This window comes from Anarrhichthys ocellatus, unplaced genomic scaffold, assembly GCF_004355925.1.
Source record: "Anarrhichthys ocellatus isolate YVR2014 unplaced genomic scaffold, GSC_Weel_1.0 scaffold11, whole genome shotgun sequence".
Taxonomy (NCBI): Eukaryota; Metazoa; Chordata; class Actinopteri; order Perciformes; family Anarhichadidae; genus Anarrhichthys; species Anarrhichthys ocellatus.
The window spans coordinates 10,147,147-10,159,571 of record NW_022280041.1 but is presented as its reverse complement, the minus strand read 5'-3'; the positions used below and the strand labels follow the sequence as shown (position 1 = coordinate 10,159,571).

General features: G+C 45.5%; 1 protein-coding gene across 1 annotated transcript in view; it reads left to right on the top strand.

Annotated features, from left to right (window-relative positions):
• The window catches only part of wrap53 (WD repeat containing, antisense to TP53), a 15,652-nt gene extending 9,477 nt beyond the window's left edge, over window positions 1–6,175 (top strand). The window contains exons 8-12 of the mRNA XM_031851152.1: window positions 1,467–1,690; window positions 2,712–2,923; window positions 3,380–3,483; window positions 3,686–3,829; window positions 4,693–6,175. Coding sequence (XP_031707012.1) covers window positions 1,467–1,690; window positions 2,712–2,923; window positions 3,380–3,483; window positions 3,686–3,829; window positions 4,693–4,915 — 907 coding nt within the window. The 3' untranslated portion in view covers window positions 4,916–6,175. The remainder of the gene's footprint in view (window positions 1–1,466; window positions 1,691–2,711; window positions 2,924–3,379; window positions 3,484–3,685; window positions 3,830–4,692) is intronic.
• Window positions 6,176–12,425: the final 6,250 nt, after the last annotated feature.

Sequence of the window (12,425 nt, the reverse complement as noted above, 5' to 3'; positions counted from 1 at the left end):
GTGTGTGTGTGTGTGTGTGTGTGTGTGTGTGTGTGTGTGTGTGTGTGCGCGCGTTTTGAAAAGTGGTAATTGTGACATCACGGCGTGTCTGCGTGCACTGTTGAACACAGCAAACACCAGTAACGCCCTGCCATCTCTCAACACGGACATGCCGTCCATGTTGAGAGATGTAGGGCAGTGCTAACAAGCTGAGGTCAAGTTGCTAACGGTTTTTACTGTGTATACCCCTCCGCCCCCACCGTCCTCCAGTTAGTGCCTCCACCCTCCGAAAGATCCCCCTGATCAAGGTCCAGCTTTGGCACCGCGCTACCCCTACACCAGACAGCCTTCACTGTGTAATAGGAGGGGGGGGGGGGGTCAGGAGCTGTATGTCCAAAGATGAGTTATGTAAACAGCAAAATCATCTACAAACGACTCATGTGGACAATGAACCGCTTGAGAGGCCTGTGTGTATATCTGCCAAAGGCCTGCCTGTCACAAGGCTGAGGATTGCCAGCTGGAGCTGACAGACGTTATTCTTCATCTTCTTCAGATCACTGTCACTTATCACAGGGGAGCTCCTGCAGGGCACGGCTAGGTGGTCGGACAAGCTCCGAGTGGATTGTTAAGGGCAAAGCAGATCAAAGGTTGTGGTTGTGATTATTGGAAGATTTAAAGCAAACCTGTTTTTTTTTCGAGGGCCTTTTCTGTCTGTCCCCCCCCCCCCCCCCTCACCCTCTTTTCACATCTCCCATTTTGTTTCTCCCCCTGTGCTCTTGAACTTCTGTCTGCCAAAAGCCGTGTGTTGTTGATGCCCCTCCTGTAGAGAGGGAATAAGGGCCCCTGTTATGGCTCGGTTAAGTTGCACTGAGTTCTAGGCATTGCTCCAAGCTAGCAGCAGTCTAGCATTATAATTGGGCATTTCCCTGCTCTGGAATAAAGCTGCAGCACAGAGGGGCCATAACGGAACTCGGCAGCAGTGGTAGGGGCTAATTTCCTTTGTCTAATTGAGCCGCAGCGATGCCTCGGCATTTGTTCAGCGCCCAGTAATTAGAGTTAAAAAGGCACGGCTCACTCTTTGGCCCCGATTTGAATCGATAACAATGGGCTGTGGTCTTGTCTCCATAATGAGGCATAGCGCAATGCTGTGTATCTGTTTTGATGCATTGATACATTCAGGTGGAGGCGGTGCAGTAGAGGTTAGAAAATGAGTCAAACAAGATGTTTTGTGGTCATAAATAATGTATGTTTCAAAAGAATCTCAGCAGCTTGTTTCATTTGAATCTGGTTTGTATCCTGTGAGATGATTGTAAAACTCTATTTGATACCACGAGTTACTGTTACAGTCAAATACTGATGTGTCCCCGTGTTCTTTCACTGCTCATAAAATATCTTCTTGCATCAATCACTCTCTATTCCCTGCCTTGTCTTTGAGTCCTTTTCCAACACGTCTCAATAACTCACTCTCGCTCGCTCCTCTTCCGCAGTCTCGCCAGCAGTAGCCGAGACAACCCAGTCCACGTGTGGGACGCGTTCTACGGGGAGGTGCGAGCCAGTTTCCGACCCTACAATCACCTGGACGAGCTGACGGCAGCCCACTCCCTCTGCTTCTCGCCCGATGGCACGCAGCTCTACTGCGGCTTTGACAAAATGGTCAGGGTCTTCTACACCGACCGCCCTGGAAGAGACTGCGAGGAGCGGCCCACCGTAGGTCGGTTATCAAACGATTTAGCTACTAACCACAAATCACATGTCGACTTCCCAGTACAGCGTTAAATCTTACTGATTTGTTAATTGTGGTTGCTTTCCATCAAACGTTAACAGCCATTTAAACCGGTTTGATGTATTGTGGGCTCTCACATTATGTATTGATTTAAAGGCAGGGACTGTTTTGAAAACTCTCGCTGTTGTTCAAGGGCGCTTACTTTGAGAGTGAAGAATAAATCAAATCAAAAGATTTGCATTCGCCAGCTAAGATCTCCGAAAATCAAACCCACAAGACAAACAATGAGTAAGCAGGGTGGATGCGAAAAATAAGATGTGATGTCAGTTGTTTTCTTGTATTGAAAAAGTTCTTGTTTGACAGCTGGCTGTCACATCTAACGGGCTCGAGTCTCCTTGAACAAATCAACAAGGACAGTTGTTATTATGCACCTCTGACTAGAAATAAAGAGAACTAAATGTTTACTGTGAGGACTTCCTAATCTCTGTCACACACTTCAAACAAGCGTCAGCTCGCTGGCAGTCTTCTGTAACGCGCTGAAGTGAACTGAGCCGGTGTCTGCCTTGTAGTTAACGGGCTGAAGTCTTGTAAACCACCAAAATGATCCTTGAAAATGTCAACAAATAGCTTTTAATTTTCAACTCAAAAGTTTGAGTCTTCATGTCCTTCACGATTTATTTTTATAATTGATTGCATAAAGTTTATTTTCAGATGGGAACAAACAAACCTGATAACAAATGCAAAATGCCTGGAATCAGGTTTTTTTATGTAATGAGCAAAGCTCACTCTAAACTTTGCTGCCAGCTCACCATCTTGCTCTGCTAGATTATTGCCGTCTATGTTGTCTTTCTGTGGGACACGTGAGGACTGGACCACTTTGTGCAGAAAAACTAAAAGCCATTTTTAAAGAGTCAACTTTGAGTGTAAGCGATTGGGAGCTGTGTCTTCTTGTGAACCTTTTTAAAAGCGCTGACCTGCCAAATGTCCCTCTGTTGCCCTCACACTGCAGTGAAGAAGCAGGGCCAAAATGGCATCATCTCCTGCTTTGGCTTCAGCCCCTGCCAGTCTGTTTACGCCTGTGGCTCTTACTCCCGCTGTGCCGGCCTCTACTCCTGCCAAGACGGCTCCCTGCTGGCTCTGCTGCCGACCCGCCACCACGGAGGCCTCACCCATCTGCTCTTCTCCCCCGATGGCAACTACCTGTACACCGGCGGGCGCAAGGTGAGCACAAGCACACGCGCGCACTTGGCATACAGCAGCATGCAGACTAGAGACCTGAGAGTAACAGTGCCCGACTCTGCTCTGTTGACACCGTCTGGAGGCTTCTCCAGGTATGACGTTGCACAAATTGTCCTGAATGATTTATTGACAACTGGCAATGTGGAGACTCCATAGCTATCAACCTCTGTGTGAGTCAGTGCCTTCCATTCACTCCTGTTCCCGTATGTCACCCTGTTCAGATTGAATGTGCACTAGTTAAGCATTCCAGTCTACAAAGTTATTATGTCGCTTGCAAGTCCCTCTGCCAGGTAATTCATCTACAGTTAAGCAATGCGGTCAGGAGCACAGGCTTTTTGTTTGAATTTTTTTAATCAAAAATATTATCTGTGATATCTCCTGGAAGCCCTGGAATAAGTGTCTGCGTGTGCGTGTGCGTGCGCGTATGTGTGTGTGTAGGATCCAGAGATCCTGTGCTGGGACCTAAGAGAGCCGGGCAAGGTCGTGTTTTCACTCAAGAGAAACGTGGCCACCAACCAACGCATCTACTTTGATCTGGACCAGTAAGTTTACTTCACTAACTAGAACTCTAATCAGTGACATGTTCGTGAGCGATGCTGCGCTCAAGACCACATAACGTATTAATATGAGCATCCTGTCATTCATCTAGTTTTCCTGCACAAACTTTCACATGGCTGAGAAATCTGGTCCTTTATGTTCATTGTGTACAAATGCTTTTGTTGTTGTTGTTGTTGTTGTTTAAAGGTCGGGCAGGTACCTGCTCAGTGGCGACACAGAGAGAGTGGTGTCGGTATGGGACACCCAGACAGCGCCTCCTGATGGTAACGAGGAGCTACTGCAACCTCTGCTCAGGTTCCAGGCCCATTGGGACTGCACCAACGGCATCAGGTATGATTGCTCGAAGAAAGAAATCTGACCTATTCCATTGGCTGATGAAGCATAACGCCACTGTGTACTTCCTGTTTCAGGTTCAATAATGATGGGACATGTTGAGAGCACTGTTGAGGCAATCCATCAATCATAGATATGCTCTGAATTTGGAGTTTAGCACCTTTTTAAATAGGCTGTGTCAAACATAGTAATAGAAGAGTATGTGAGTTTTATGTAGCCTGCCCCCGGTTCTAAACAGAGAGGAGGAGAGACGTAACACAACTCATCTCTTTAGTTCAGCCGTGCTTTCTCTTCATGGTTCTTAATATAACGTTCAAATCTGCGTTGGCAAGAATATAATTAGACTTCAATACAAACAGACAACTGTGTAGAGGAGGGAGAAAGTAAGCAATCAGCAAATGTTGGTCCATCAATCATGTTAAGTGGGTGCGTTGCTGTTATTGTTTTGGTCCCCCAATTATCATTCAAAGCAAATTGTCTGAAATATTTCAGATAAGAGAAGAAACATCAGTGTTTGAGTTCTAATATTCCTCAGCAGTATTGCTGCTTTGTGAGAACGGGGAGCAATAACCACGGCTTCCTTCCCCGGCTCTGTATTCTGTGTAGAAGAGATGATGTATCTGTGAATGTTCTGTTATTATGTATAGAATGTGGACATCAATTAATTCAGTTGTTTTAGGACTGTGAAATGCATCACTTAGTTCCTCGTGGTGTTTACATTTAAATGTGCTTTAAATGCATAACAAGTGCTGCAGGGCAGAATACCAGAAATATCAGTTTTCTTGAATCCCTACAAACACATTTATTTGCACATCCTCATTTTCGTTTTCCTCCTCATCCTGCATCTTCCTCGTCCACAGTATTCATCCCTTCATGCCACTGTTGGCAACATCCAGCGGGCAACGCCAGTTCCCGTCGCCCGGCGAGAGTGAGGGCGACTCGGCCTCTGAGGGCGAGGGAGATGAAGCTGTGGTGTCGCCTCAGGAGACCCGACAGGACAACGCCCTGAGCCTGTGGTGGGCCGGGCCGCTCGGCCCCGCCGAGGGGAGCCAGGAGCCGAGCACTGAGGTGGTGGAGGCCTGAAGCTCTGCTAGCTCAGCCAGCTGAGACAAATTGAGTTACACCTGCCATGTGATATTTATTTTGAGAACGCTTTCTATGGATAAAGCTAATTATGAGTCTTTTTGCCGTCAGCAACATGAAGTCCTGGGGTGGGAAAACATTTCTGGATCATTTTTAAACATCTGGTTACCATAAATATTTACAGTCCAAGTAACTTTCTGAAATTGAGTCTTAACATATCTGCAAGTTTACAACATTTACTGACACACTTGCAGAGATCAAATTAACGGGTCAGTGCAGAACAGATTTACAGGGTTCTGTGTATGAACAATTCATTGTTTAAAGCCAGTTTGGTAAACATGAATTGGAACTATATGCCAAGACTGATCAATGCTAAACGATTGAGACAACATGTGGAGTGCAGAAGAATTGGATTGGACATCTCTCAATTTAGTTATTTAATTAGTGGAAAAACAGTGTCTGTCTACTGACTAGTGTCTTTAGGAGTGTTTGTTTACGTGTGTGTGGCTGTAACGCAGCCCCGGAGATCCCTAACTGTTGTAGTTCCAGTAAGTGCCATTTGTTCTTGAGCTTTGCTTTTGTAAACTGATGGGACCTTCTTTTTTTTAAACTATTAGACACACCAGGTGTTGTGTCGCTCTGTGCATGCCCACAAATGTATATTTTTTGTAAAGCCGTGATCATTCTTACTTTTCGAATGTATAACTCTGTAAGCAGCTAGCTTGATTACTGTAACCTCATAGCAATCTGTGAAAGTATGTAATTAGTTGTGGGTGGAAAAAGGAGTATTCTTGTTTTTTTCTACAGATTGGGCTACATTTGTACCTGTGTGAGTGGTGATGTGGCAGCACAAAACACATAATTGCATTAATGTTGTACTGCAGTTGGTTTGGTCAATGCTGATGTTGCCGTCAGTGGGGTGTGCTTTGCTTTAGGTTCTTTTAACAGGTAGATCAGAGGAAGCACAGCATGATCCAACTAAAGCCTTGTATCTGTGATGCTGAGGAATCAATCAATTTTGAAGCCTCTGCTGATCCAGGTTTCACTCCTTGAACTCAAATTTGTTGCCAAGCAATAGCAGCTATGATTATGTAGCTGCTATTGAACAAGACTACACAGATTTTCTTTGCCAGGAAGCTTTAGGAACCATGTCGGCCTCGACCGTGTGACATGCGTCTCTAGATGGATGGCTGTGTCTGCTGCAGGTGTCTTTCTGGTGGTTTTATTCAAGCTGCAGTGAATTAAAAGCATATCTCTTCACACGTTCTCTTGTTCGTTTTTGTGCTTTCTGTTTAGAGCAGTTCAGAGTTGGCTGCCCTGTAATGAATCCCCATTGGATGCAAGACGATGCTCTACTCGAGTCAAGAGGCAGCTCTTAAAAGCTAAAGGGACTATTGGCTTTCGCTTATGAGATGGAAACTATTCATAGCTTTCACCTTTCCCCACACACACATTCTGTATCAATGCGCGCACACACTCGTGTGTTTGATTGTCTGAAACCACAGGGGCAGAGAGCCAAGTTGGAGAGCTGCACTGCTGTGTTGTGCAGGTTGCTTAGCGACCGCCTCCGCCTTGGGAGAGGAAAGCAGATAGAAAGATGGAGAGAGTGAATAGTGGGTTCAGAGAGAGAGAGGAAACAGCCAAATGCATGTGATAAATAATCCAGTGGTTTAGTGATTGCTACTGGTTTGTCTGATGGTCTGGCCTCCGATCTCAACCCCACCAGAGAGTGAAGTGTGTTGTGATGGAGTAGAAACAGGAAGTGATTATGGCACTGAGTGAAGTCAATCTATGGCCACTTCCTTTGGGCTTGATGTTTACATTGTCATGTAATGATGTCAGCTGTACTGTATCCTATCTAGTCAATAGAACTTCCTCGTGATCGATTATAGATAATGACCAACTCTGCAGTTTCCCATAGCTCCATAGACCGCTTAACTCGTTCTTTTAGTTTTTACTTTACTTTGTTTCACTCTCGCCACTCTGACTTTGGTGAAAGCAGCAGCAGGCCGCTGTTTTCAGCCAACAAGTTGTGATAATAAACCCGCCGCATGCTACTTTCCCAGCACGAAACAACAAACAATGGTAGCGATTAGCTGGTGAACACAGCGGAGCATTTAGCAGCTAACAAAGACACTGTATTTCCACTGAGACTTTTTAGAAAGCAAAACGAAATTAAAACGAGAGTCAGTGTTGGACATAAATGTCGCTCTGTAACATGTTTGCCGGTTTATAAGGTCATGTCAATGTTTACAGCTTATCGTGGCCAAAAATATCAATCAATGCAGCTTTAGTAGTTCATTAAAAACGTTTGCTGAGCCGTTCATATACATATGTAGCGGGTCCTCTTCACGGAGTCCGCCATGTTGACCCGCCATGTTTCTACGGTAGCCCAGAGCGGACAAATCAAACGCTGGCTCCAGAGAGGGCCTTTTGCATTTTTACATTACCTGAAGGCCATCTTCGTTTGAAAAGGGAGGAGAGAGAGGAGGGGTATTCAGTTGGTTGCAATCTGCAGCCTCAGCAGTAGATGCAATAACAAAGTGTGGAGAAGGCGTGTTATTGTCCTGATAAATAAAATCTGGGCATTCTTCGAGTCGGTGCTACCAGCTCTAATCAGATTCCTTGCCTCAAAGCTTGCATTTTATTTTTGCTATGATCTTTAGGCCACTATTTTATAATTTAAGCAGGTTTTTTTTTGCCACAAAGTTGGTTGAATCTCATGACAAAACACGACGGGAAATAGTGCATAAACCAGCTTGTAAGCACTATTCCTCTTGTTACATTAAACTTGTCAAGACATTTCCCCCCCGGCTAAAACCGCAAGGATCGCATTACCTAATGATTCATTAGAGTCCACCTTGCCAACAATGACATTCTAGAGATTGCATTGGACATTGTTATTTCTTAAAACATCCGTCTACACACTTTGTTTGTATAGAAAATGGTATCTGCGCTGCCTTCAGGCCAAGCCTTAGTGCTGTCACGCAGACGACAGCGAAGCCATTATCTTCGTCCCAAGGTGGCTGCAGTGTAGCCTTCCCACTTGTGCAGTTAATGAGCCAATCCACATCAAGTGTTCTGTGTTTCTGTGTTCTCTGCCTCCATTTACGTCGCATCCTGAGTGAGTCTCCATGGCCTCGCATAAGTGCCTCCATTAGACAGGCGTGCACACACAAACTTAACAGTCCCCGGCGCTCATCGCCAGGAGAGCGCACGGAATAGTAAGTAATGGGATCTTGATATTAAGAAAGACATTTGAAAACAATTATTCAAATGGCTGTCTGCCTGTTGAATCTCCTAATCCCACAGTGAAGCACTCAAGCAAACACTCAGCGGGCGTGACCCCGACGAATTAGCATGGCGGGAAAGAGGAACACCGCTCTGAAGCCGGAGATGCTAAAAATGTCTCGACTGCTCTCTGGTTTGTCACTCTCACGCCGCCTTTGAAAAAGGAAGAGGCTTTTTAGAATACGAAGCAGAGCGAACGGATTTCGCCGCAGCTTTTTAAAGGTTGTCATTCGTGGCATTTTCTCAAAATGTCAAAGGGACGGCTCCTTTATCTCCGAGAGACTTTGAATGTGTTTGGCAGTCGCTTAGCACTATGACCGGGCTCTGACACGCCGGCGGAGTAGAGATGTTACATCCAGTTTTCTTCAGACTTAATAGGTTGTGTGTGCTGCATGTACACAGCCAAATGAAGTGTTAATCGTGCAGATCTCAACCTGATCACACTTGTGCTGCTGTGGGACAAGATGTACCATCAATAAATCTTTGATTTATGACACTCCAATAGACAAACATTTCAGTGCCTTGTCGATCCCATGCGTTCTCTGGCTATAAGTAATGAAGGGGCCCCAGGCTGTTTATATTTATATCACTTACTCATTCGTCCTGGTCATCGGCCTGTTTGTGACACCAAAAGAAGGAAGGACTCTCTTCCAATGTTGTCTCCTGAGAATCCCAGGCGTCTTCATGATTTTTAGTGCCTAACAGTGATGGAAAGTAACTACTCAAGTATTGCACTTAAATACGCTGTAGAGGTTTTTGTACTTTGCGTTGTATTTGCATTACAAATAATGTACTTTTTACTGCCCTGCATTTGCTAGACTGCTATAGTTACACTTCTCATATTCAGATGTTACAGGGCTTGGTCTATTACTCTTTACTCCATACCTTTTTAATCCAGTAATAAGTAGTGTCAAAACTTCTCCACTCAAAAAAAATACCTGTATTTGATACTTCTTGTAACCAGATCTGGAAGAAAAAAAAAGACTATTTGTGGCTTTGTTTGCCAATCACCGCAAGCGATCTTTGATTTAATGCGACGTGAGATTGCCCACTACCCCAGCAGCTGCAACACATTCAGCCTGTGGTTTGGGGAAGTCGAGCGTGGCGTATTTGACGTGGTTGGCAGTTCAGCTTACCGGGATGCCTCTTAATTGATTGAAAGTGTGGCTATACACTACACGCCTGTGGTATCTGATTAAAAAAGTATGGTGGTGGTGGCATAGTACGTAACTAGGCCCGTAGATTTTACATGGAAAAACCATGAAATTGGCATTACCTTTAAAAAATTTGATGCACTTTTACAGATCAAACTCTCCAACAGTACAGCTTAGTTCGAATTTTTCATAGCGTAATATTGTCGCCGTGCAAGCGAGACATTTTGTAGAGACATTCGTGGTGCCCAGAGGATGAATCCTTCCGACTGACAATCCTTTTCCTCAGCGCCGCCATGCTGTAGACATTGTTGTGTAATCTTGTTGTCCTTTGCATTTCTCCCAGTGTCAGGCTACATTCCTACCTGCAGATCATCAATGACTTTCTCCTGTTAACACTAGTTAGGATAGAAATCCCCAAATAGTGAATGTCTTCATGAGCATGTATCAAAACGCAGCCACATTCTCTGCTCATTAGAGACGGACCAGTCTGAAGTTCAGATGATTTGAGGTTTTTCCTTCCAAAGCCTGATTCTGCGGGGATATTTTTACAAGTCCCAACCGACCCATTTCATCAGCCGCCAAAATAGCCGCATTCCTATGAATACATCCCATTTCCATTCCGAGGGGCGGCGGCGGTGGTGATTGACGCGCCCTTGTTCTCTGGTTTACATTAGATGTGAAAATAATTGGCACCTGTATTCCCGCACATGCTCTGGAGTCGTGGGAGAAGCACAGCACCGTGAGCACTCACTCCGGAGTCTGATCCCCTTATTCACTCCAGATGTGGAGGCACGCACGCGGATATCTATCTGAAATAGCTGGGAAGATTAATACAGAGTAAAGACGTGTCGTATCATCATATCCCACTGTTGCTGACAGGTACAAAACGAGTAGCTCTGCATTGATATTTCCCTCACGGATATGTAAGCCCGGAATATCAACTTTAAGATACGCACTCGCATGTGTGCCTCTTACCGTCCCTCTATCCTTCACTTCATCCTCTTCTCATCAGCTCATCCTCTCCCAATCTCCTCTTCCTGCTCTCCACACATACCCTCTGGCGATCCCTGTAGCTAGTTATCATGAGGGTGAGCCTTTTGAAGTACATTAAGCATCCAGTATCCCGGCCGGCCCCTGGCATATTGGATGTGATCTTGGCGGTTTAGTGGGGTGTGTGATGCCCAGGGAGAGTAATTGCTGGTGTAATTGCACTCTGGGGAAAGGTAGAGCAGTATGGCCTAAATTCATCCTCCTACCGTGCCCTCAGGCTGCGTGGACAACGCTTGTCCCAGCGCCTGGCCGTTCTTCACCTTTTCCACAGCCGCCCTCCCTCCCTCATTCCGCTTCCCGCAGCGGTTGAGAAGGTTAGAGGAGGAGCAGGTGGATCAGTGGGCCGGGTCAGAGGAGCTTCGCTCGGGGGCCGAGGAGACAGATGGAGGAGGAGATTAGGAGGAGCGAGGAGGCGCCCTGTTGATGAACCGAAAGGGGAGGCAGAGGAGGGGAAAGCCGAAGTCCAAGTGTGGAAAGATTTGTGTGCGAGTGTGTTCTTGCATCAAATGGCCTCATGAAGATTGGAAGATGAGAAAAATCCTCCCAGGTCAAGACGCTGTGGGCGGCCTGCACTTCATAAGGGAATACTTTCGTGTCAAGATTCAGGGATTAAAGTTATTATTCGTGTTAAAGGTCCAGTGTGTCGGATTTAGTGGCATCTAGCGGTGAGGTTGCACATTGCAACCAACTGAACACCCCTCCCTTTCCGAGTGTGTTTGAGAACTATGGTGGCCTTAGTTAACATAAGAATGCAGAAGGTCCTCTCTTGAGCCAGTGTTTGGTTTGTCCATTATGGGCTTCTGTAGAAACATGGCGGACTTCGTAAAAATGACCCGCTTCCCACGAGGAAGGGCTCATTCCAAGCTAATAAAAACACAATGATTCTGAAGTTTAGGCGATTATGCACTAATATAAACATAGTTGGGAAAATATATTCGATTTCTGCTAATAGACTCCCCTAAATCCTCAGCCTGGTCTCCCAAAAATACATTCCCATACAACAAAATATTATTCATTTTTTTAAAACGCAGTTTTGTGAGAGACAGGGTTTAAGTCCTGAACTGTGGTTTTAGTACAGGTCTTTCAGAACTTGGTTCCGCTCCTGGGACCCGAGGTGAATACAGTTGACTGTCATCACTCTTTATGTGTGGTAGGACCGAAGAGCCATGCTGTGTCCCAGTTCCATACCACTCATCATATGCAGCAGTGCTTAGGAGAGCACAAGATACATCTGAGGGAGATGATCAATTGAACAGGACAGGAGGGAAATTATGCTAAACAATCTACATTCGACTTGAATGGCTCTAATCTTTGCTCTCTTGTAAAATATTGGATGTTTTTTTTTTTATCTCTTTAGGGATCTAACAATTATTCATATGAAACAAATGAACGGTTGCAGGCAGACAAGTCTTTTTTAAGAGCGTTGCCAGCGAAGAGGTTGGTGTATAGAATGTACTTTAAATGACCTCATATGAGTCACCATGCCACCAAAACTTATTTTTCTTAGTAGCTGAAGGAAGGTTAACATAAAGAGGAGATGCGTTCAATTGCACCTGACTCGTGCAGTGTGTTGCAGCTGCAAGGTGAAGGTAATCATTGTCAGGCTGAGATCTGAGGTTATGGGTAGAATTAGAATGAGATCTCTGTAAATTAGGAGAAGGGCTGGCATTGGGAAAGTCCTCAGAAGTGCGGCTAAAGAATCGCAAACACATACGCACACAGACTGCGTAAGTGTGCCACCGCAGGTGGGTGCGTGGGCGAGATCAACCGTCAGGTACAAATTGTTTACTGATGCAGAATCAGCGAGTCACTCGGTGCGATCCGTAAGTGTGATCTGCACATCACATGTTGCTCAACCCCCTCTCACCTCCACTCATTTAATCCCCTCCCCATCTCTCTGTAAAAGGAAGATACACCGGGGTGTGTGTGTGTGTGTGTTGGCAGCGGATGTGTTTGCTGCAGGTGTGTGTGTGTGTGTGTGTGTGTGTGTGTGTGTGTGTGTGTGTGTGTGTGTG